This window comes from Ursus maritimus, unplaced genomic scaffold, assembly GCF_017311325.1.
Source record: "Ursus maritimus isolate PB19 unplaced genomic scaffold, ASM1731132v1 scaffold_1, whole genome shotgun sequence".
Lineage (NCBI taxonomy): Eukaryota > Metazoa > Chordata > Mammalia > Carnivora > Ursidae > Ursus > Ursus maritimus.
Window position 1 is genome coordinate 67,586,327 of NW_024423343.1, and position 24,712 is coordinate 67,611,038.

Genomic DNA, 24,712 nt, shown 5'->3' on the forward strand with positions numbered 1-24,712 from the left:
AAAGATAGCAGAGAATTACTAAAAAGAGCTTCCTAAACTGCAAAGTACCATGAAAATGTCATTTGGTTCCTAATTAAAACATAAAAAAGTTTATGGGCTATCAGCAGGACCCCATAATGTAAAGCTAGGAAATTAAGTTGGATAGTTACTATGCCAGCATTCACAAGAAGTTTGCTAATTCCTAAGTTAACCATTTTCTCTAAGTCTTGATTTAGTGTTATCCATCACTGTATCTGTGTTTTTCTGAAAAATATACTGTATTTAACTTCATATAGTCTTTTTGGCTCTATTTATGTATTTATGTATTTTATTTTTTCTAGTTATGTATTTTAAAGGGAAAGCTCTTTATAGGGGTAGTATGAAATTCTGGGAAAGAAGGAAAAGAAGGTCTATCTAACCCATTTTTTCTGTTTTGATTTTGTTTTTGCTTAATATTGTAGGCCAAGATATCTTTCCATATTTACTTTTCTTTTCATGCATATTGCAATGTATGCATGCCTATCAGCTCCAATGACCAAATAAATAATTTTTAAAGTAATTAAACTATCATTAAAATGTGGGCAACATCCACTTCAAGCCATTCTCTTTCTTCAGACAGTGGTTGTAGTGTAATATAAGGAACACATAGCTTATAGTCAGAGGCCTTTAGATGGAACAAGGGCCCCGAAAGTTGCAGAATTTCTATTTTCTTACTGAAAAATGGGAATGACACTTAATTCATGAGACTATTTGGAAGATTAAATTATGTCTATTTTTTTGTATAATATTCTTTCACTTCTGGAATCAAAAAAACATTCACAGAGTTTTGGAGGGCTTTTTTTTTCCATTACTACAATATAATTTAGACATTAAAGTTTCCCTTAAGTCTTTCTACTTTACAAATAAATTCTACATGGAACTGCTTTTCTTTTTTCCAAACTAGAAATTTTTGAAAACCGCCTGTGTCGTTGCTTTATTTTTATTTTTAAAATCTCCATTAACTATTTCATTTATACTCTTTCAAAACTCTTTTTTCTATTATTTTGCTTTTACTAAAATGTGTTTGTCTTCCAGATCAAAAGATACTGGAGTTCTTTCCTCTATTTTCAGAGTAACAGTAAGATGCTTCCTAAGCATAGCTCCTTGTGTTATATGGACATAACAGACTTCTAATACAAATCTTTCATCTCAGGGGTTAGTCATAATATTAAATTACAAGATAATCTCAACTGCATCACTTGGCATCCTCTGGAATTCATGAGTTTTAATTCAGTTTAAAATAAATGGCCATACCTTTCTGTTTTATTCTAAATTAACATTTTCCCTATGAACTGATTTTTTTTATTTGATTATTTCGTGCATTTGAATATTAAAAAATTCCATCTCTAGCTTTATGGGTTTTTCCTTCAATTTCTTTATGGTGACAGCTTAATTAAGCACAATAGTGAAAAACAATATATATTAAATGGGAGTCAGAATACCTAGGTTCTTGTTCTAGATGTGCCAGTGACAAGTTGGACCACATTTCTCTGAGTTTCAACTTCTTTTATCTTAAACGAGGGAGTAGGAGAAAGTTAATTTTAAGCTCTCATATGCTGATCATAAGAATTAATTTTCCAAAGGTACACATACAGAGAATTATAAGGAAAAAGGAATAACAAAAATCAGCTATACCCATACGAGTAAAATAGACTAAGGGAAAAAAATATATACCTGCAATTTCTTCTAAAGTGTTGGCATGCATGTCCAGCAACACAGTTCCATTCAGAATACAACTTCTCAGCTCAAACAAGCTGTGCAATGAAAGAGTAGCCACATAGGGTTTGCTCCACCTTTCTCCTCCATCTTCCACATCTTCTTCAAACTTCAACCACCTACACAAATAAATATTATCAGCACACTGAATATTCTATTGTAGATGAATGATTCTTTGTCCCAAGAATAAAAAGTAGTAACAGAAAGATATTCACATTGCTTCATGGTTTTATGGGTTTGGAAGTAAAAACTAGCTCAAGTCATTTGGTTTATTTCATTTTAATTCCATTTAACAAGCATTCTTTTTGTCATTGGAAGTTGTGTAAAGACAAAGAAAAACTCAAATGTTATTTTTATTAGTTTGTTGATCTCTGAGAAAATATCTTAATATAAATGTTTATTCAGTGGCCACAACAAATCTGCTGTAGAATTAACAGAATATACTTCATAGAAGGAAAATGGCAATTCAAAAAGATGCAAAAGAAAATGAAAGAATAGTCATTTTTCTTCAGTGGGAAGTCTTAAAATGGAATATCGATTTTTAGGAAGGCTAGTATAATTTTGGGCCTATTCTATAAGAAAAATACTTATTAGGTCTGCTTGGATGAAATCTAGTGATTGCAGTCATTTCCTAGAGACTACAGAAACCTATAAGAATGGAGCTTAGGCTCCAATCCCTGAGCCTTTTTGCCTGGATGGAGAACAGAAGAGCCTTGATGTCAAGACGCCAAATGACAGACACTGCCTTCTTAGAGTGAAATGAATAATAATATCTGAGTTTGTTTAACTAAGATAAATGGAAAGAATAAAGAGAAACCAGCAATTCCACTGGTCTGGCACAAGCACTATATCTCTTATTCTTTTAGGGACTTGTTCTCTAATCCTAATAGATGACCAGTTTAATTCCTCCATTTTTAATGAATCTTAAATAAAGCCTAAATTGCTTCCCTTCCCTTTCCCTCTGCCATTTTCCTCATTTCTCCTCTCCTTAGTCATTTTTGCTCTAACTTCCTCTCTCCATGCAATATCACTCAAATTCTCTCTAAAATACTATATTATTGTTGTATGTAATCAAATGATCTAACTCCAACAGAAACTAGTTAGGGAATCAGTGGATCAGCCAAAAATAACTAACCAAAAGGGTTAATCGGAATGATTAATGTGCAAAGTTCCAAGAAAGATAAAGAAAGCTATGTATCCATCCTCACTGTTCAGGAAGCAAAAAGTTGTGAGGAAATGAAAAGGAAACCAATAGGGAAGAACAGCTATGCCTGCCAACAGTTGACAGACAGGGAATACCTATACCTCTCATAAGTTTGTAAGATACTTGAAGGTTGAAAAAACATATTTAAGCCCCAAATCACTGACAGCATTTTTTCAATGGTGGCAATTTTATACAATATTTTTGTGTATACAGTTGGGAATATTTCACATTAGTGACTCTTAATGATTTTCAGGCCTTGATAGGGCCATAATACTTCATAAATCATGTGATTGTCGTTAGTACTGTTCATCAGCTAGTTGTCCCTCTCTATCTAGTAGAGAATAGGATATCACTGCCTGGCTCCCTTTTGACTGGGTGAAACCATATGACTATTGACTAGTTCTGGACAATGAATTGTGAGCAGAAATTACATGTGTCACTTCCAGACTGTGCTTCTGTCCATTTTTCTAATTGATTTGTTTTCATACTGTTGAAATTTGGGAGTTCTTTGCATCTTTTATATATAATATTTTTGTCAAATATATGGTTTGCAAATATTTTCTCCTTGTCTATAGCTTGTCCTTATCCTCTTAACAGGGTCTTTCACAGCACAAAGGTTTTAATTTTGGTGAAGTCCAATTTATGAATATTTTCTTTTATGGTTTGTGCTTTGGATATAATGTCTAAAAATTCATCATCTAGGTCCTGGGTCCTCCTAGGATTTTCACCTATATTTTTCTCTCAAATTTGTATGACTTTATGTTTTACATTTAGATTTATGATCTTCCTTCCTTTAGCATAATTTCCTTCAGATTGGAGGCTTGGTCTTTCAGAAAAGAATGGAATCTCTGGGAATTCTGGTTTGGTAGTTAAGATAACCAAATATATGGATGTTAGTTTGATTTAGCCATAGATTTTATGAATATTATAGGAAGAAGCATAAGATACTTTCCACAAAAAGAAACTCACAAGTTACAAATACCAAGTTTCTAAACATTTCAAGATTCAGTGCTTTAGGCCAACTCCAGAATGATGCCAAAAACATTAAGAGCTGTTTAAATAATTATTTTTAAAAGACTATATTAAAAATTATATATCTATCCTATACATGTATTCTCTCTCTCCTTCTCTCTCTCTCTCTCTACACACACACACACACACACACACACACAAATACATAAGTATCTCTCTTTTCTGCTTCTTTATTACATTTCATATTTCAAAGACAGAAATTAAGAGGTCTGGGAACACACCAAATCCTGTTTAAAGATTTGTAGTCACTGAATAGACAGTTGCAAAATGCCTGATTGCAGTTAATGACCTAAAGTACTGTAATTTATTCCAGTTTTCAAATAAACTCAGCTGACATTTGTTCGAATAGCAAACAAGAGTCTCACAGGCATAAATGAGATGTAATGAACAATGAAAAAAATCAAAACTATAGGCCAATTGTATGACATTTTCTGGGGGGGGGGAATGGGCAGATTTAAACTCTGAGATTATTTGATTTTCCTACAGTGTGTCTGGATCTGTTTTCATCCATGATTAACACATTGGAATCTCTTTCTACTAAACAGCAACAACATAAAATAGGTGTTTCATGAATTCTTTGAGGATTAAGAGATGATAATCTCTTCTACAATACTCATATTAAAAATCTACAAAATAAAATTCTTCTGTAAATTAGAAATAGATGTTCTCCTTAGAAATTAACTCCTTCTGTTTATTCTATTCCTACTAATTTCTTTTAACTTTTCTAGGAATTTTTATTCTCTAGTTCTACCCAAATAGAAAGTAAAATATCATCCAAAATTATAGCCTTGGGAGAAGTTATGGATTCTTAAGAGAAAACAATCTCTTTTGGGTAGAGTTGAGGCTACCGATGGTGGAGGAGGGACATGGTTAGGGTGGAGGCTAGACAATAACATATGTAATCATAAAATGCCTATTTTAAGGGGAAAGGGAAAGTGAAATATATCCAAACCTAGAAATATTAGCTGTTCTTAAAGAGATTTTTAAAAAAGATTTTATTTATTTATTTATTTATTTATTTATTTATTTATTTATGAGCTAGAGAGTGAGCACAGGAGCAGGGGGAGGGGCAGAGGGACAAGCCGACTCCCCGCTGAGAGGGGAGCCTGACACAGGGCTCCATCCTGAGATCATGACCTGAGCCAAAGTCAGGTGCTTAACCCACTGAGCCACCCAGGTGCCCCTGGCTGTTCTTAATCCATATTATCTTCACATCTCACATCTCATGGAAAAATCTTGATGATGACTTAACCTTTCTTAATTTTGAATATCAAATGCCTTCACAGCATCAATAAAATTGTTTTGATGCAATAATCCTTTTTGACACTACCATGTATGTACCAGAGGCCAACTGCTACCCCCTGCTTTGCCTCTCCTGAGCTCATTTGTGGGAAGCACTTTTAAAGGGCAACCACAGCGAGTCAAACATGTTGTCTTCGTAATTGCACAGCTGTGGTATCTTTGCATGCTTTTCTATTAATAACATTATATGTTATTTATAAGCAGGACATTGTAATTGTGTTGATTTCATTAGCCCTTGTCATATGGCTTCTTTTAGGGTTTTTAAAAGTGAACAGCTGGTTTTCACAAACATTTATTAAATAATTATGATTCAAAAATTTAGCTTCAAATTCTAAAACTTTGCTTAAGTTTTACTTGGCAACAACAGTGGGCATGAATTATTCAAGATGTGATATGTGACAGGTGCAATGTGCTGATAAAATATCCTTTTTATTTCTACTATTAGGGTAGAAAATTATTAATCTCCCCTGGAATACTAATCAAAAGAAAGAAATGCTTCAAATAGTTATGCTAATGATTTATTAGAATCAAATTGCATTTGGAAAATCAGATGGAGTCCTAAATTAACTAAAATTAGTCTTTTTAGATGAACTAGGGTAACCAGAACAAATTACTTCTGCCACCTTAAAACTCACTACATTTCTAAATCCTCAATAAATACGCTCTGTTCTTCCCTGACGTATTGTGTCTCAGCCAAAATTCAGTTACCCTCCTCTTCAATGTCTGTTACTATTTTGATTGCTCATCAGATGTCTCCTTGAACCTCAAATAGCTGTACCATGCATAGGGTTCCAGAAGCATGGCTAAGAACACAGGTCCTATTTAATAACATTAGAGAATACTAATAATTAACTGGATCAACTTTTCTTTATAAATAAACAGCAATACATTTTGGTGGTTCAGGATAAACATGTTGTTCAGGTGAATCCATGAGAGCATGATAAAATCCTACCTGCTCAACTTTGATGAAGTGGAAGGGCTAGAGTCTAGTCTTGTTCTGCCATAACAGAGCTTCATGAGAGTGAGCAAGTGACAAGGAAGTTACTGCATAAAAGGAACAGATCACTATTTGATCTGGAAGATGAAAAATCACCAGCCATTTTAAGAATAAAGGAGTTACTCCTGACAAAATACACATTCCAATCTTACTTCTCAGCTCTATCATGTAGGATGACAGTGAAGAAAGGAATATAAAAGAAATGCTTCCAAAAAATACCTTTCAGCAATATAGAGACTCAAACTAACCAGAACTTCATCATACCTAACAGATATCCCTTCTTTCTGCCATCCAGGAATACCTAGTACTTCTCTAACCAGTTGAAGACAGATGCTTCCAGCCTTAAACAGGGAGGTTTGCACTTTAAATTCCTATCAACAACTCTAATCATGGGAGAGCAAAAGTCATAATGCTAATTGGTGGAGAAGATTACCATATATTGTTTTTCTGTCATCAAATAAAAAGGATGAGCATCATATTATATACATGAAGAAGTCCAAAGCACTTAGTTTTTGATGCAGTTGGAAGAAAAAAACAGGATAGATGGTTCTTAATCTTAAAATCTACCAAGTCATATAAAAACTACTTCAACTTTGGTTCTATATTTAATATATTATAATAGCTTCAGAAAGAAAGTGATTGACTTACATGATTTTTTTTCTAAAAAGGGGAATCCAGACAGAATAACATACCACTAAAGTACTAAAAAAGGCAAATAAAGAAAATGATTTGACATAAAATAGGTAAAGGAAATGAACAACTTAGTTTACAGGGAAAAAAATTAAAGCATATTTTTGAAAAGATGTTCAATCTCACCAATAATTTTAAAAATGTAAATTACAACGAGATTATTTTTCATCTATAAAATTAGCAAAAAAAAAAAAACGTAAAAGTTTGATGATTTAGTCTTGCAGGGGTTTGAGGAAAATAAGCACTCTCATACACTGTTCAGAGAAGTATGAATTACCAAAACATTTTATAAAGGCGATTTTGCAATATCTATCAAAATTTAAAAGCCTGCTGTCATTGGTACATAAGTTCCACTGTTAGAAACTCACCTTACCTAATGCCTACAAAATAACACCAAAACATACATGTGAATGATCACTGCAGCAAAGTTTGTAGCAAAAGTGTAAAACAACCTAAATCCCTATCAAGAGTGGCTAAATAAAGTTCATTCATATTGTAAAAGGTAATGCAATCATTAAAAAGATTGAGTAATCTGTATTGATAATATGGAAAATGCTCCAAATATATCATTAAATGAAAAAGTGAGGCACGAACATTGTATATAATCCCTATAGTATAAATTTTAAAAGGGCATACATTTTCATGCAGATCTAGGTATTAAAATTTTTATGAGAAGAGATACAAGAATAGTGATTACCTTTGAAGAGAGGTAATGTGAACAAGAGTAGAGGATACTTTTGCTTTTTTATCTTTCTATACTTTTGGAATTTTAAATTCTAGCAGTTCATTTTATTTTTTTAAATGTTAACAGAGGTGAACTAGGTAATAGCCATTTTAATTTTCTTCTATTTATTTCTAGTATTTTTTAAGTAAAAGGGACCTGTAAAGACCATTTAAAATATATCAAACAAGAATTAACTAACCCAGTATTATTTATACTATCATGACTGAACATTTAATTTCACACTAACTCTGGGTAGAGTTAAGGCAACGATTAAATGCAACTACAAGTTTCATATGACCCAGGGGTGTACCGTGGTTTTCAGAGGGCCATTCAATCCCCCGGCCACTAACAACTATGGCCAACAGAAAGGATTTCTAACAACAAGAGCTGTATGACCATGGAAGGGAGAACCTAACAAAAAAGTCAAACGCGTTCAAGCATATCCTGCCTCCTCTTCCTATACCACCCTTTTTGCTTTTCTTCCTAGCTAAGTCCAACTCACTCTTCAAGAGCCAGCTCAGAGATCACCTCCTCTAGGAAAGCTTTTTTTTTTTTTTTTAAGATTTTATTTATTTATTTGAGAGAGAGTGCGAGAGAAGGCACATGAGCGGGGTGAGGGGCAGAGGGAGAAGCAGACTCCCCGCTGAGCAGGGAGCCTGAAGGCAGACACTTAACTGACTGAGCCACCCAGGTGCCCCTCCAGGTAAGCTATCTTGATCCCTCTCCTTCACCCTTTGGTTTAGATCCTTGCTACTCAAAATGGGATCCTCAAACCAAAAACATTGGTGCGACATCAGCTGGGAAGCTTATTAGAAATGCAGGATCTGAGATTCCATGCCTGAGGAGTACTGAGTCTACATTTCAGCAAGACCCCAGGTGATTTGTATTCACATTAAAATTTGGGAAGCGGTGGTTAAAGGACAACCCTTGGTGTGCCCACAATTCCTTGTGGACATTCATTCATGCATTCATTATACAGTATTTACAACTTTACTTGTCTAAATCCCTCATTAAACTGTGAGATTGTTAAAGGCAGGGTCTAAGATTTTTGTTGTTCTCTATCCCTTATACCTGGCACATAATAGATATTCCATAAATATTTGTTAAATGAATGAGCAAAAAGTTAAGAATGAATGAATGAATGAAAAGTAAATGCAAAATTTAGCTTATGATTGTTTTATAGTAATTCATCAATTATATGGCAATATAGAAATATTAATTACAGTTGACAGAAAAGTAATTTTTGAAGTTATTTTGAAAAAACACTGTGTTTAAATGTATACATAGCCTAGAAACACATTACAAAATATTTTTACCTTCACCAAATAGTACATAAATAAATCCAGGACTATATCTAAAGCCTCTTATAATGTTTTCCCTTTCTTTAAAAAAGTCGCACACTCCAATTATCATATACTATCACTAGTTTGGGCACAGGCCAACAGTTGAAAAGATAGAAATAAATTACTTTTAGATACCTATTGTTTTCCTGATGACACACAAATTATGCTACAGTTTATCTTTCAGGCTGCAGCTGTTGCTGGCTCTGTGTCACTGTTTACTATAATTGCTGCCTTCAGATTTCATTCTGACCCATATCCCATTATAGGATATGCCCAGGCCAGATGAGCAATTTCAGAAATCCACAGCACGCATGGATGTTTGCAAAATCATGGCTTTACAAATCTCTTTTCCGATAGCATGAACATTGTTTAGTATACCTTCACCCTTCAACAAAAATCCTCACCTGGCTGTTTCTCGCCATTCAGCATCCTCACCTTCACGCCAGCAAATCTCATCCAGTTCTGTGAAAAGGTCATGAGGAATGTGTTCCTCATCATCATCCTCAGTTCCAAGAATAAACTGTACTCGCTGTGACGGGGTGTCTATAGAAAGTGAGAGACATGAACATGCATTACCATGACTTCAAGCTTAAAATTTCCTGGTCACCAACTTCGACATCACTCCCTGCCACCCCCCCTGCCACCCGACATCACTCCCTGCCACCCCCCCCAACTACAACAGTCATCTAGAGTAGACTTGGGAAATTAAAACTAAATTTAGAAAAAAGACAAACTAAATTTAGCATTACATGAAGTCTAGTACAATTTGGGAGCATAATTATGTAATATGCAAATATAAGATTATATATATTATCAAAAATAATATTAAATGTTATGATTATTTTTGGCTTATTTATACTTATCATAGAAACTATTTCTGTATCTCCCTCACACACATACACACATTTTCTCTCATCATAAATGCTATACTTTACAGTAATATTCAGAAGAACAGACTACGATAAAACTCACTTATACTAAAACTACACCGGATGTAATTCACCATGAACTCCTTTGTGATGCTTTTTTTATAGTCACACCTTTGCCCCTTCCCCAACCCCTGACAACCACTCCTATAGTTTTGCCTTTCCCAGAATGCTATAAACATGGAAACCAAACCCAAAATCATCTGCATGCTACATCATCTACTGGTGGTGTTTGCTTAAACATTCAAAGATCTCTTACGACCATGACTATGGCACAAGTCACTATGTTCTTGGTAGGGGAGCAAAATAATGTGTGGTTTGGACACAACACACACAATCTCAAGAGTGCACATGATGTTCCTGGAAAGAACATGTTTTCACAATTTGGGGGGCTCTGGAGTGGAGACCTATATAATTTGGGGACATAGATTGACAGTGTTTCCTACAAGGCTTCCAGTCCAGCTAGTTGGCCTTAGAGTTTCCAGTTCAGTTCAGTTAACTGGGTTCCTGTTTTTACAGGGACTACTCGAGGACAGTTAGTCCATTCTGACCTATTTGCCCACGCTACCCGTGAGGTGGCATTCACTCATTCCACTGTGTGATGGCTACAGAAAAGAGGGTAGGGAAGACATCCAAAGGTGTTAATAGGTTTTTTTGTGTGTAGGAGATGAAGGCACTGAAGACATCCTGCGTTTCTGATAAACTTCTTAAGGTTAAAAGCATTGGTGGTAGAAGTCACCTAGCAGAGAATGGCAAGACAGCGGTCAATTAAATTTAAGGCACTTGTCACAGCTTGAGAGGCACATCAAGGTATTTTTCCTTTATGAGGAATACTCCAGGGGAAGTTCTGAAAGATCATTAAATTCCCTTCCATTCTCCTCATCAAGTGTGTTCCATTCCAGTAGCTATAACTTCACCTCCTTTCCGATTATCCCCTACTCTAAATATTCCCAACTTTATTTGTCCATTCTTTCACTCTCTGAGGATTAAAAAAAAAAAAAAAAGAATTCATGGGGATTTTGCCTTCATTATTTCCTCTTTGGTTTGTATTTTTAAAAGATTATCTGATTGTTTACCTAGATATCTTTACTAGGTTGCTGGACACAAAATACAAAAGCCATTCTATCCCTATGCTGTAGTAAAAATTATTTAAAAATCTAGTAGGAAAAAAAATTCCATTTATTTTAGAAGCAAAAATATAAGGTTATCTAGGAACAAATTTTTAAAATTATGTAATACATTTGTGATGAAAATTATAAAACTTTATTAAATGATATAAAAGTAAACCTAAATAAATGAATGAATGTATAAATATGGAAAGGTTCAATAGTGGAAAAATTCATAAATTCAATGTTATTCCAACAAGACATTTGGTATTCTCGAATTTTTTAAAAATACAACAGAGGGGTGTCTGGATGGCTCGGTCAGTTAAGCGTCAGATCATGATGCCCAGGGCCCTGTCAGGCTCCCTGCTCAGCAGGAAGTCTGCTTGTCCCTCTCCCTCTGCCTCTCTCCCTGCTTATAGTGCTCTTTCTCATTCTCCCTATCAAATAAATAAATAAAATATTTTAAAATTAATTAATTTTAAAAAACACAAAAGAATGAGTACATCAATAACGAACATATAGTGATTATTGAATTTTATATTAAATTTTTTTGTGAAAATAAACCAATTAATGTTATTTACAAGATTAGGTTATAATAATCACAACTGAGGATTTCAGAAGTCAAAAGTGAAAAATAGACAAATAATATAAAATAAAATAGAGCATAATACTTTCTGTATAAATAGATGTTTGTGGTGAGGCCCTAGACCCTGCCTATCTCATGAGCATTATCTTCTGGCACTCTTTCCCTTGTTATTCCATTCAGGGTACATTAGCTTTCTTCTGGATTCTTAAAAATACCATGCTCCTGTCCATGTCAGGGCCATTGCACACACTGTTTTCTCTAGCTCTCCTGTATATCTTTCAGCATCTACTTCAATGTAATATACTTCAGCAAGCCTATCCAAACAGCCTTACAAAATACACACACAAACACACATGTAAGCACATTCATATGCAAACAATTAAGTTAGGCATCTGTTATCCCAATTCACAGCACTCTGTACTTCTCCTAGTTACATTTATCTTGATAGTAATTTTAAATTGATTGTACAATAGTAAATTAAATATTTTAAATAGTCAAAATTAGTCTCTTGGAAAAAGGTAGGGACAAGTCCCGAGAGAGAAAATTATGCATGCAAAAATGCTTTTCAGATTATAAAGCATTATATAAATATTACTGATGATGATTGATGTTAATGCTAGTGGTACTGGTGATGGTTAAAATAATAATATAGGTCTGCCAAAATAGATTTAGAACTTGAAGTAGGGAGAATGAGAAAATAATAGTGCCATTGATTAAAAGAGAGTTGTAACATGGGTGGACCTTGAAAGCATTATGCTAAGTGAAATTAAGTCAGACAGAGAAAGATAAATACTGTATGATCTCACTTATCTGTGAAATCAAAACAAACAAAAAAAGAAACAAACACACACACACACAAACACACACACACACACACACACACACACACACACACACAAAAGGGCACCTACTAAACTCATAGAAAAAGAGATTTGTGGTTACCAGGGGCAACAGGCAGGTGAGGGGGGCTACTGGGAGAATTGGAAGAAGGTGGTTGAAAGGTATAAACTTTCAGTTATAAGATGAATAAATACCAGGCATGTAATGTAAACATGATGGCTATGGTTGACACTGCTGTATGATATTTAGGAAAGTTGTGAAGAGAGTAGATCTTAAGAGTTCTTATCACAAGGGGGGCGCCTGGGTGGCTCAGCCGTTAAGTGTCTGCCTTCTGCTCAGGTCGTGATCCCAGGGTCCTGGGATCGAGTCCCGCATCGGGCTCCCTGCTTGGCAGGAAGCCTGCTTCTCCCTCTCCCACTCACCTTGCCTGTGTTCCCTCTCTCGCTGTCTCTCTCTGTCAAATATATAAATAAAATCTTAAAAAAAAAAAAGAGTTCTTATCACAAGGAAAATTTTTTTCCGTCTCTTCTTTTTATTGTGTTTATATGAGATAATGGAGGGTGGATGTTGATTAAGCTACTCTGGTAATTATTTCACAATATATGTAAATCAAACCATCATGCTGTACACCTTAAATGGGATGTGTGTCAATTATTTCTCAAAAAAAAAAAACTAGAGAAAAAGAAGGGTTGTCAGAATGAGAAGCACTATTACAGACTGAGAGCTCAAAAAACAACTTTTAGATATGCTTTATTTGAGGTGACTTTGGGACAAACATATAAAGATAGTCACAGGGAAGCTGGAGATTTGATTCTGGAAAAGAGGACAGGGTCAGTGATAGAGACGTGGGTGGCATTTAGAGAAGTCATATGATTATAATGAATGAGGACTCGAAAGAATAGGGAGAGAAAAAGAGTCAACATTGGGGAAATAATCAGCTTTCAGATTTGGGAGAAGGAAGAGGGGTTAACAAAAGAATCAGAAAAGGAATAGACAGATACGTAAAAGGATCAATACATTAAATATTAATTAATGAGTACATTCCATATGTCAGGTTCTATTCTAGGCAGTGAATTAGACTGATGTAAACAGAAAAAAATCTCTGCCCTTGTAGATTGTAGAGCTGATGGAGAGAGTAATAGAACAGGGGCCATGTTTGAAAAGGATTTCAAAAGAACAAGAGGTAAATAATGCCAGATGTTATAGAATCGATAAGAACTGAATAAGACTACAGGATTTGGCTTGTCTAATGTTCAATAGTACCAGAATTCCAGGGAACATGTATTACTTTACTATCAGAAAGAAATAAATAAGCTGTTTCCATTTGGAATATAGACTATATTTTCAATAAATGGTTAGTTAAGAAAATCAAACTTACAGAGTTACAATACTGGAAGAAAATCCCTAATAGAATCATAATTGCAAATAAGCAAATTCCCTATTAAAGTTCATCTTTTCATTATTAGATATGTTACTTATATTGTTATAATTACATATTAATACCATGTTCTTAAGTACATTTTTCCTAACCATGAATGAAAATATTCTTTCTGTCGGCCCTGTTCCAAAGTTCTCTATTTTTTAGGCACTTTCTGGAGAATAGTCAATAAATAAGTTGAGAAATATATTTTTCATAACAACATAACAAGTACAATGGCAGAAGTGAATCAGGAAATTTACATTTTACATATGTGATCTTACTGTCATGAAGACATTTTTGCTCTATGCTCTATGACATTTAGCTCAAGAGAGTAAATTCACAAAATGACATGTTTACCATTATGCATTTCTGAATTACTGTATCCTTGTTTCTTCCTCTTTATCTTTGCTGTACTTTAGGTAAATCAATATTCAGATAATCTATCTTATGAAATTGTTAAATAGTGACTATTTTAATGGTTCTGTTTCAAATTCATGTCTTCAGTCTTTGCAGATCAATAATATCTTCCATCTTCATTTGAACTTTAAAATTTTGCTCATATTTTTTGAAGTTATATATAGTCTGTTCATTTAGAGTCCTACGTTTAGAGTCCTACATTTCATTCATTTACATAATTGAAATAATATATTTACTGCTATTAATGCTAATTAGCTCATTCTTTTATAAGGTGGAAGATTAATAAAATAAATATTTCAGCCAAAGCACCAAGAACCAATAGGTATTTATCTACAAAGAGGACGTAAGACTACAAACAGAATTTACAAACCATGTCCCTAAAAACCTAGTTATCTAATTCTTCATCCATACTAAGGCTATAAAAGAGTCATAAGTTGAAAACACAGACATATTTTGGACAAGATTTTTTCAGAGAAAGCTATAATGTGAGTCCCAAGTCTCCTTGCTCCCCTACAAAGGCAGGGAAGAGGGGTGTCTGCCCCTCCCTCAAGTCAAGCAAGCAGAGCTCCAAGGGCATCAGAAGGGCTTGATATGCTTCCTGGAATGGACTGGGGTATGATTTCTGCCTGAGAAACACAAAGTCTGCCCAGCTGCTGATGGCTGAGATTGCTGCTTAGGTAACATACTCTTCTAGTATTTATGAAGGCAGTGAGAGTATGTGTATTTTCTGTGAATCATATATGGGCCACAGGAGAGAGAGACAGACAGAGACCCAGAGAGAAAAAGAATGTGGAATGTAGGCTTATCTTTGATCCTGTCCAAGAGGCTGCCAAGCAGCAGAGACAAGACTCAGCAGAAAGAATCTGTCACTATAGCTGAATGCCTATGGGGAGGAGGGGATGAGGAGGAGTAAATAATAAGGCAGAAGGGAGTGTTGGTGAGAGACCCTCCAGGGAAGAATGAGTAAATTCAAATTCTTATTAAGCCTAGAGAGTGTGATATCAGCTTGCAATAGTACTAGTTAAATCAAAACTTTCTTGCCCTACCCCCTTTAGCTCTTTTCATTTCCTATGCTCCAAATCTGACGGGATCAGAAACCAGAGTTAGGACAATGATGGAGCATCTGGAAAAAGAAGTTGAAGGTAGGAGGGAAAAAAAAGACAACTACATCCTCTTTCCTCAACTGCAGCAGGCCTGGGCAAGAAAAGAGGAAAAAGCCTTATGGTTAAAGCCAAGTTGAAACTTTCACTATTACACGAGACTAAATATTTTAGTTACTGATTAGAGGACTTTGAGTTACCTAAAAGTGACTAGAAAAGCTGGGGAGCAGCCTACCAGTGTTCTCATTCGGGAGCAGGATAACAATTAGACCCACTGAATAAATTCAAAGAGATGGTGTAAGACAGAAATAGTTACGATAGTTATGATTAAGTCCCACAAGGAATATTCATTCAATGTAACAGTTAAAGAATCTTACAAATGATCATAATTCTTTTATATTCAGAAATGGGTCATTTTTTAAAAGATTTTATTTATTTATTTGACAGAGAGAGAGACAGCCAGCGAGAGAGGGAACACAGCAGGGGGAGTGGGAGAAGAAGAAGCAGGCTCCCAGGGGAGGAGCCTGATGTGGGGCTCGATCCCAGGACTCTGGGATCACGGCCCTGAGCCGAAGGCAGACGCTTAACGACTGAGCCACCCAGGCGCCCCCAGAAATGGGTCATTAACCTTTAAACTCTGTTTTATTGAAATAGTAGTTGACTATGGTGAGATTATAAAAAGAGAGAAAAAAGACAAAACAGATTTTTAATTTATTAATATCTTCTATAGGTCAGTTATTTTCATATATTCTCTCTTGTATGTCTTACAGTAACCTAGCTGAAAGGGCAGGGGTATTAATCTTAAAATGCAGCGCAAATAATGAAGGAGCTGAAAAAACAGTACATGTATGTTCATGCATAGGGTGACTCATATTGTGAAGATGTCAGTTCTTCCCAATGTGATTGGGATTCTGTGCAATCTAATTAAAATCCCAGAAAGTTATTTTATGGACATCAACAAACTGATTCTAGAGTTTGTATGGAGAGGAAAATGATCCAGAATAGCCAACATAATACTGAAAAAGAAGAACAGTTAGAGAACTGGTACTACCTGACTTCAATGCTTACTATAAAGTGACAGTAATCCAGACAATGTGATATTGGTAAAAGAATAGACAAATAGATCAATAGAACAGAGACCCCAGAAATAAACCCCATAAATATAGTCAACTAATCTTTGATAAAGAAGCAAAGCAATACAATGGAGCAAAGATAGTCTTTTTAACAAATGGTGCTAGAACAACTGGATATCCACATGCAAAAAAAAAAAAAAATGAATCTATACACAGACTTTATGCCCTTCATAAAAAATAACTGAAAATGGATCATATTCCTAAATGTAAAATACAAATCTGTAAAATTCCTAGAATTTAACATAGGAGAAAACCTAGATGATATTCAGTATGGTGGTGCCTTTTTAGATACAACATCAAAGACACTATCTATGAAATAAAGAATTGATAAGCTGGAATTCATTAAAATTAAAAATTACTTAAAAATTATTTAAAAATTAAAGTAAATTAAAAATTTCTGCTCTGTGAAAGATAATGTCTAGAGAATAAGAATACAAGCTACAGAGTAGGAGAAAGTATTTGCAAAAGACATATCTGATAAGGGGCTGTGATCCAAAATACACAAAGAACATTTAAAACTCAACAATAAGAAAACAAACTGCCCAATTTAAAAAATGGGCCAAAGACAGAAGACACAAACAGACATTTCTCTGAAGAGACATTCAGATGGCCAATGGACACATGGAAAGATGCTCAACATCACTCATCATCAGGAGGATCAAATCAAATCAGAACTATAATGAGATATCACCTCACATCTGTCAAAATGGCTAAAATAAAAAATACAAGAAAAAACAGGTACTGGCAAGGATGTGGAGAAAAAAGGAATCTTCTTGCACTGTTGGTGGGAATGCAAACTGGTGCAGCCACTGTGGAAAACAGTACGGAGTTTCCTCAAAAGTTAATAACAGAACTACCTTATGATCTAGCAATTGCACTACTGGGTATTTACTCAAAAAATACAAGAACACTAATTCAAATGGGTACATGCACCCCTATGTTTATAGCAGCATTATTTATAATACCAAATTATGGAAGAAGCCCAAGTGTCCAATGATAGGTGAATAGATAAAGAAGTGGTATATATATGCAATGGAATGTTATTCATTGATAAAAAAGAATGAAATCTTGCCATTTGCAATGACATGGATGGAGGTAGAGAGTATAATGTTAAGCTACATAAGTCAGAGAAAGACAAATATCATATGATTTCATTCATATGTGGAATTTAAGAAACAAAACAAACGAGCAAAGGAAAAAAGCGAGAGAGGGACAAAACAAGAAACACTTTTAACTATAGAGAACAAACTGATGGTTACCAGAGGGGTGGTGGGTGGTGGGATGGGTGAAATAGGTGATGGGGATGAAGGAGTGCACTTGTTGTGATGAGCACCGGCTGATGTATGGAAGTGTTCAATCACTATATCGTACACCTGAAACTAATATAACACACTGTGTATTAACTGTATTGGAAATAAAATAAAAACTTAATAAAGAAAGAAGAATATAATAAATGAACAAATGAATAAACAAATAAACATGAGCCAAAGACCTTAATAGACACCTCACTAAATAAGATAAACAGATTGCACATAATCCTATGAAGAAACTCTCCACATCGTATGTCATCAGGGAAGTGCAAAGTAAAACAAGATACCATTGTGCACCTATTAAAATGGCCAAAATACTGACCACACCAAATGCTGGCAACGGTGTGGAACAAGAGGAACTCTCATACATTGTTGGTGGCAATGCAAAATGGTACTGGCACTTAGAAGTGGTTTCTTACAAAACTAAATACATTTTTACCATATTACCCAGCAATCACACTCCGTAGTATTTACTCAAAGAAATTAGAAACTTATGTCTGCAGAAAACCTGTGCACAGATGTTTTTAGCAGCTCTATTCATAAGTGCCCAAACTGGGAAGAAACCACCAAGTTGCTCAGTAGGTGAGGATAAATAAACTGTGGTACATTCAAACAATGAAATGCAATTCAGAGCTAAGAAAAAATAATCTATCAAGATAGGAAAAGACATGAAGGAACCTCAAATGCATATTCTTAAGTGAAATAAGCCAATCTGAAAAGACTACATGAGTGTATAATTCCAACTACATGACATTCTGGAAAAAGGAAAACCAGGGAAAGAGTAAAATGTTCAGTGTTTGGCAGGGGGTGTGAGGCGGAATGAATAGGCTGAGAACAGAGGATTTTTAGGGCATTGAAAATACTCTGTATGATATTATAACAATGATATATGCCATTACACATTTGTCCAAACCCACAGAATTTACAACACCAAGAGCGAGCCCTAAAGTAAACCACTGAACTTTGGGTGATTATGATGTGTTCATGTAGGCCCATCCTTGGTAAAAAAAAATATACCATTCTGGTGGGTGATGCCGATACTGAGGGAAGCTCTGCATATGTGGAGGCAGGAGGTATATAAGAAATCTCTATACGTTCCTCTCAACTTTGTTCTAAACCTAAAACTGCTCTAAAAGATAAAGTCTTTTAAAAAATAGGATGCCTCAGTTTTTAAATGCTATTGTTCACACTAATATGCAGTCTTTATCTTATACATGACTATATATATTCAAGAAGGAGAAAAAAGAAATTACATTTATATAGCATATTTGCTTCAGGTGTTATTTCTTTTTTAGAAAGTTAATAGGGGCACCCGGGTGGCTCAGTCATTAAGCGTCTGCCTTCAGCTCAGGGCATGATCCCCGAGTCCTGGGATCGAGCCCCATATCAGGCTTCTCCACTGGGAGCCCGCTTCTTCCTCTCCCACTCCCCCTGCCTGTGTTCCCTCTCTCTCTGGCTGTCTCTCTCTCTGTCAAATAAATAAATAAAATCTTAAAGAAAAAAAAAAGATCAATGGTTCTTGATCCTAGCTGGATATTAAATCACCTGGGATACTTTAAAAAAAATACCATTGTCTAAGGAAATACCCAATATTAATTAAAGTCTTTGAGGGTGGGGTCCAGCATAAATATTTTTTAAAGATTTTATTTATTTATTTATCTGAGAGAGAGAGAGAAAGTGGGAGGGAGGGGCAAAGGGGAAGGGGAAGGGAGACGGAGAGAATCTCAAGCAGATTCAATGCTGAGCACAGTGCCCGATATGAAGCTCCATCTCGTGACCCCGAGATCATGACCCAAGCTGAAACTAAGAGCCATACGTTTAACTGACTGAGCCACCCAGGTGCCTCCAAGGATCAATATTTTTTAAAGCTCCTCAGATGATTCTAATGTATAACAGGGTTTGACAAGGAATGTTCTAGAGCTTCACTTATCAAGTTTTAGTGTATATGTAAGTTACCTAAGTATATTATTGAAGTACAGATTCTGATTCGAAATGTCTGGGGTAGGGTCTGAGATCCTGCATTTCTAACAAGCTGAAATGTGATGCTAGTAATGCTGGCTCATGGACCACACTATTTTTTTTTTAATTTTTAAAAATATTTAAAGTAGGTTCCATGTGCAGTGTGGAGCCCAATGCAGGCTCACAATCCTGGGATCGAGACCTGAGCTGAGATCAAGAGTCAGACGCTTAACTGATTGAACCACCCAGGCACCCCGGACCACACTTTAAATAGCAAAGTTTCTAGAACAATGGATCTCAAGCTTGGCTGCATATTAGAATTACCTAGTGGTACTTAAAAAAATACCTACATTTAGCCTCCCCCCCAGAGATTCTGATTGGTATGGAGCTTGGTCATTAATATGGTCTTAAAACTCCTAGGTGTTGTCAATGTTGAGAACCACTGTTCTGAAAAGCTGACACACTGCATCCAGCAATGGGGGGGGGGGATGTCCGAAGCAAATGGAACAAGTTTATTTATGTTTGTTTACTAAGCATTTGTAGGTTGATATGAACATATTTTCTCAAATACTAGAAGATAACGAAAATTCAAAGTAACGATTAAAGTCCAACATATGTAATCCATTCTCAGAATCTAAGAGGGAATCTGGACCAACTATAAGCAGATGAAGGACCGAATGAGAAAAATCTACCTAATTGTCTCTTTATTACATTCCTAGACTCCACCTCATGGGGAAAAAAAAAAAAAAAACTGACCTTAAAATGTCGAGGACACTTTTACACCTCCACTCTCTGTCCACTGATGCAGAGACAACCATCCTATATCACACACATGAGGATACCCAAGAGTATTTTCTTTACACAGTCTCGACAATAGTCATTCTACCTCTGGCTGAAGTACATGGCATTTGGAGGATTTTAATGCCCTAACTATACACAGTGATTGAAACAAGGAGATATTGATGGTAGTGCCTCTCTGAGAAAAATAATTGGGAAATTGTACAAATAGTACAAATCAATGGAGAATCAAAATAATCTCAATAGCCCAAAGGAAGATCACACCTCTGATAATTATCTACTTCAGGAATGAAAGAAAATGTCCAGAAATAGCTGGAAATCATCAATAGACTATTAAAACAGAGACTCTATCAAGCAGAACAAGAAAAACTAATTAGGAAAGGACAGGAAGAAATATAAAGAAAGGGGCGCCTGGGTGGCTCAGTCAGTTAAGCATCTGCCTTCAACTCAGGTCATGATCCCAGGGCCCTGGGATCAAGTCCCACAATGCGCTCATGCTCAGCGGGGAGTCGGCTTCTCCCTCTGCCCCCACCCCCACTCATTCTCTCAATCTCTCTCGCTCGCTCTCGCTCTCTCTCTCAAATAAATAAACAAAATTAAAAAAAAAAAGAAATATAATGGGAATAGTATTAGATAAGAAAGAACTTACAGAAAACTAAAAATGCAACCACAAAAATCAAAACCAAAAAGAGAAATAGCAAAATGCAAAACTGATATTGCGGAGAATCAAATGGATAATATGAGAAACTAACTTTAAACTGTAAAGGAAAAAGACAAAGAAAAGATATCACTAACCCAACATTCAGATAATTAATATTCACAAAGAATCATAAAATAGAAAAATGTGTTGTAAGCGGAAAAATATCAGTGTATGCACATTAGAAAGGCTTTTTAATACACCCACCAGTAGGTCTGTCTTAGCAATTCTCTTAATTAAAGGGACCCAGAAAAACGTCTATATAAGCATTCAGGCTTAAAAGATACAACCTTAAAAAACGAAGAAAAAAAAACACAAAAGACTTCTCTGTAACACTTACTGAAAACAGATATTGAATAACGCAATATATATAGAATATTAAGAGTAAAATTGATACCTCAAACTTGATATGCCACTAACTTCATATCTGAATACAAGGGGATGACTAAAGGGGTACTGTGGGTTTGCGAGAGGTCAGGGACTGTTCAAAATGACAAGAGACTCAATCATGTTTAAGAGATAGTGAGAATAATCCAGTTGAGAGGAAAAGGTCAACTAGATTATAAATTGTGTGCATTTCCAGGTGGGAAGGAACAGGAAATAAACATAATTGAAAAGAAAACTCCCTTATTGCATCAAGAGAAAGTTGCAGATGTAGGCACATAGGTATGTTTAATAGGACAGAAGCTGAATGAGTTCATTCTGATGACATACTTTCCCTCCAAAGTAGAAAGCATCTGCTAAATGATAGTGAAAAAAGAGATGGTGGAGAATGATGAAAAGGTTTGAAAAAAAGTTAGTTTAAAAATAAAAGAAATGCAATAGAACTGAATAGGCGCTGTTGAAGGTCAATTACATCATGAACTTAAATAGTTACAATCTGCCCTGTTGAATGATTACATCCAGCACAGCGTGCTCATTGGGGCCACATTGAGAAAGCAGGAACACAGAGGGATCCCAACATGAGTACGGTTAAGTGGGAGTGAAGGTATGAATAAAATTAAAACAGGGAACCTATGCTATTTAGAATATTAGCAAAAGTATTACTAAAATTATAGGCTACGAAATCAGAATAGGATAAGAAAATAAAGAAAGACGATAGCATGGACAGAAAAAAAAGTGGAGATGTCAAGCATTTGCACAGGCAGGCAAGCAGGAGAGATGCATGGTCAGAAAGCAAAGTGAATGTACTGATGACCTCAGAGGCAGAGTAATTCCAGATGAGTGGGTGAGCTAGGTGCAGTGAAGGAGAAGGTCATAGGAGATGGGAATGTCAAGAAATGCAAAGCCAGGTTCTTGGTTATATCATGCACACAGGCTCTCATAGCACTTAGAAATTGTTAACAACTACCATATCACTATATTTTGATATTCTTTATCTATTTCCAGATGAAGAACATTTAAATTAGTAGAATGTCCATGTTCTAAGAGGGAAATTTGGCCAGTATCAGCAATAGTATATGGGAACTTAATATAGGCATTCCCCCCGCCCCGGGTTTGTTTGGTTTTTTTAAGATTTTATTTTATTTATTTGACAGAGAGAGAGAGACAGCCAGGGAAANNNAGAGGGAACACAGCAGGGGGAGTGGGAGAGGAAGAAGCAGGCTCCCAGTGGAAAAGTCTAATGTGGGGCTGGATCCCAGAACTCCAGGATCACGTCCTGAGCCGAAGGAAGACGCTTAACGACTGAGCCACCCAGGCGCCCCCTCCCCAGGGTTTTTAACTACGTAGAGCAAAGACTATTATTTGTATGTATTATCAAGAGTTTATACAACTGGGGTTCCTGGGTGGCTCAGCTGTTAAGCATCTGCCTTCGACTCAGGTCATGATCCCAGGGTCCTGGGATCCAGCCCTGCATCAGGCTCCCTGCTTGGCGAGAAGCCTGTTTCTCCCTTTCCCACTCCCCTTGCTTGTGTTCCCTCTCTCACTGTCTCTGTCAAATAAATAAATAGAATCTTAAAAAAAAAAAAAAAAGAGAGAGAGAGTTTATACAACTAAGTTTTACAACTTATGTGTATTTCCTCAATCACAAATCTAAGCCAATTCTTACCTTTACAAAGCCCAACCCAAGAAAAATAAAGATCAAGGTTTTTCTCTCTCACTTCTCCCCATCTGACCAACCGATGTCTCTCGTAAAGTATGAACAATTTTATTAGTATGAGGTATGACTGCTAATTATGGATTTAAGCAAGTATAATGTTATTACCATTGTAAATTTAATAAAAAACAACAAGAAAGATTCTTACCAAAGGAAGGTGACTCCCTCCCATCCTCTAATCCCGAATCTCTTTCTCTCTCTCTCTTTCTGTGTTTATGACCACGATGCCTGTGACGTCGATGGCTTTTTCTTCCTCCCAGGGGCACATGAACTCCAATAAATAGTGTCCGATGACCTTCATCAGAAGCAAATGCATAAATTAAACTCTGAATTATTCCAAAGCACAGAAGATGATGATTTACTTATCAATGGAACTCAATTCAATTCAATCTAGCAAACCATTTTTTAATGTTTATGGTATGTAAAGCTTGCGACTTGGCATGTGTTTTGGCACTTAGACCTATTGAAATATACCACAGATCTATCACAAACATTTACAATACTAATTGTTTGGTTATATATCTTATAATCACCATTAATTTATTGTCTTAATCTCTCTGTGTCTACTCCTCAAAGTTTATAATTTTACTCTTCTCATTAAGAAAATTTATTCTATTTTCTCCCTCCCTCAATGTGTTATCTCACCATTTCCCTTCCCTTCACATTTAAGTATGTGGAACAATCACTGTCTCATAAAACAGATTTCACCAATGTCCACAGTAATGCCAAATCCCATGGAATTTTTTTGGTTCTATTATTTCTATCTGTGGCACTTGATACTTGACCACTCCCTTCTCTATGACCACTTTCTTTTGGTACTCCTCCTTCTTCTCCTTTGTTTTGCTCATATTAGTTTCCTTTGCCAGTTCTTCTTCTATTTACCCACTCAAGGTTGGAGATCCGCAGGCTCTATCTTTGACCTTTTGATCAGCGGATACATATTTATTACAGGCTCTGGGACCTAATATTTGATGCCAAATTGCTCTCCTGGACTGCAGGCTTATGTATCCATCCACCTATTAAACATATTACTTGCATATCCTTCCCACAGATATGTCAAACTCAACATGTCCATGGACTCATTCTTTTCTCTGTCTCCCAAGTATCAGCCATCTATCATCTATCTTAATAAGTGTGCCATCTATCCAATCATCTCAAAGTCCATCTAATTTATCACCAGGTCCTCCTTTATATCTCTAGAATCCATTCCCTCTTCAGTATCCCTAGTGCTACTATCTTAGTTAGACTCTGATCATTTTCTACCAGGACTATTAGAACATTCTTTTTCCTGCTTTT

At 35.6% G+C, this 24,712-nt stretch overlaps 1 protein-coding gene across 2 annotated transcripts in view; it reads right to left on the reverse strand.

Moving 5' to 3' along the window:
• Positions 1-24,712, reverse strand: part of SLC4A10 (solute carrier family 4 member 10) — a 214,739-nt gene that overhangs the window by 131,630 nt on the left and 58,397 nt on the right. For both annotated transcript variants that reach the window (XM_040644562.1, XM_040644559.1), the window contains exons 3-5: positions 23,565-23,711; positions 9,431-9,569; positions 1,693-1,853 (exon numbers count right to left, since the gene is read on the reverse strand). In XM_040644562.1, coding sequence (XP_040500496.1) covers positions 1,693-1,853; positions 9,431-9,569; positions 23,565-23,711 — 447 coding nt within the window. The remainder of the gene's footprint in view (positions 1-1,692; positions 1,854-9,430; positions 9,570-23,564; positions 23,712-24,712) is intronic.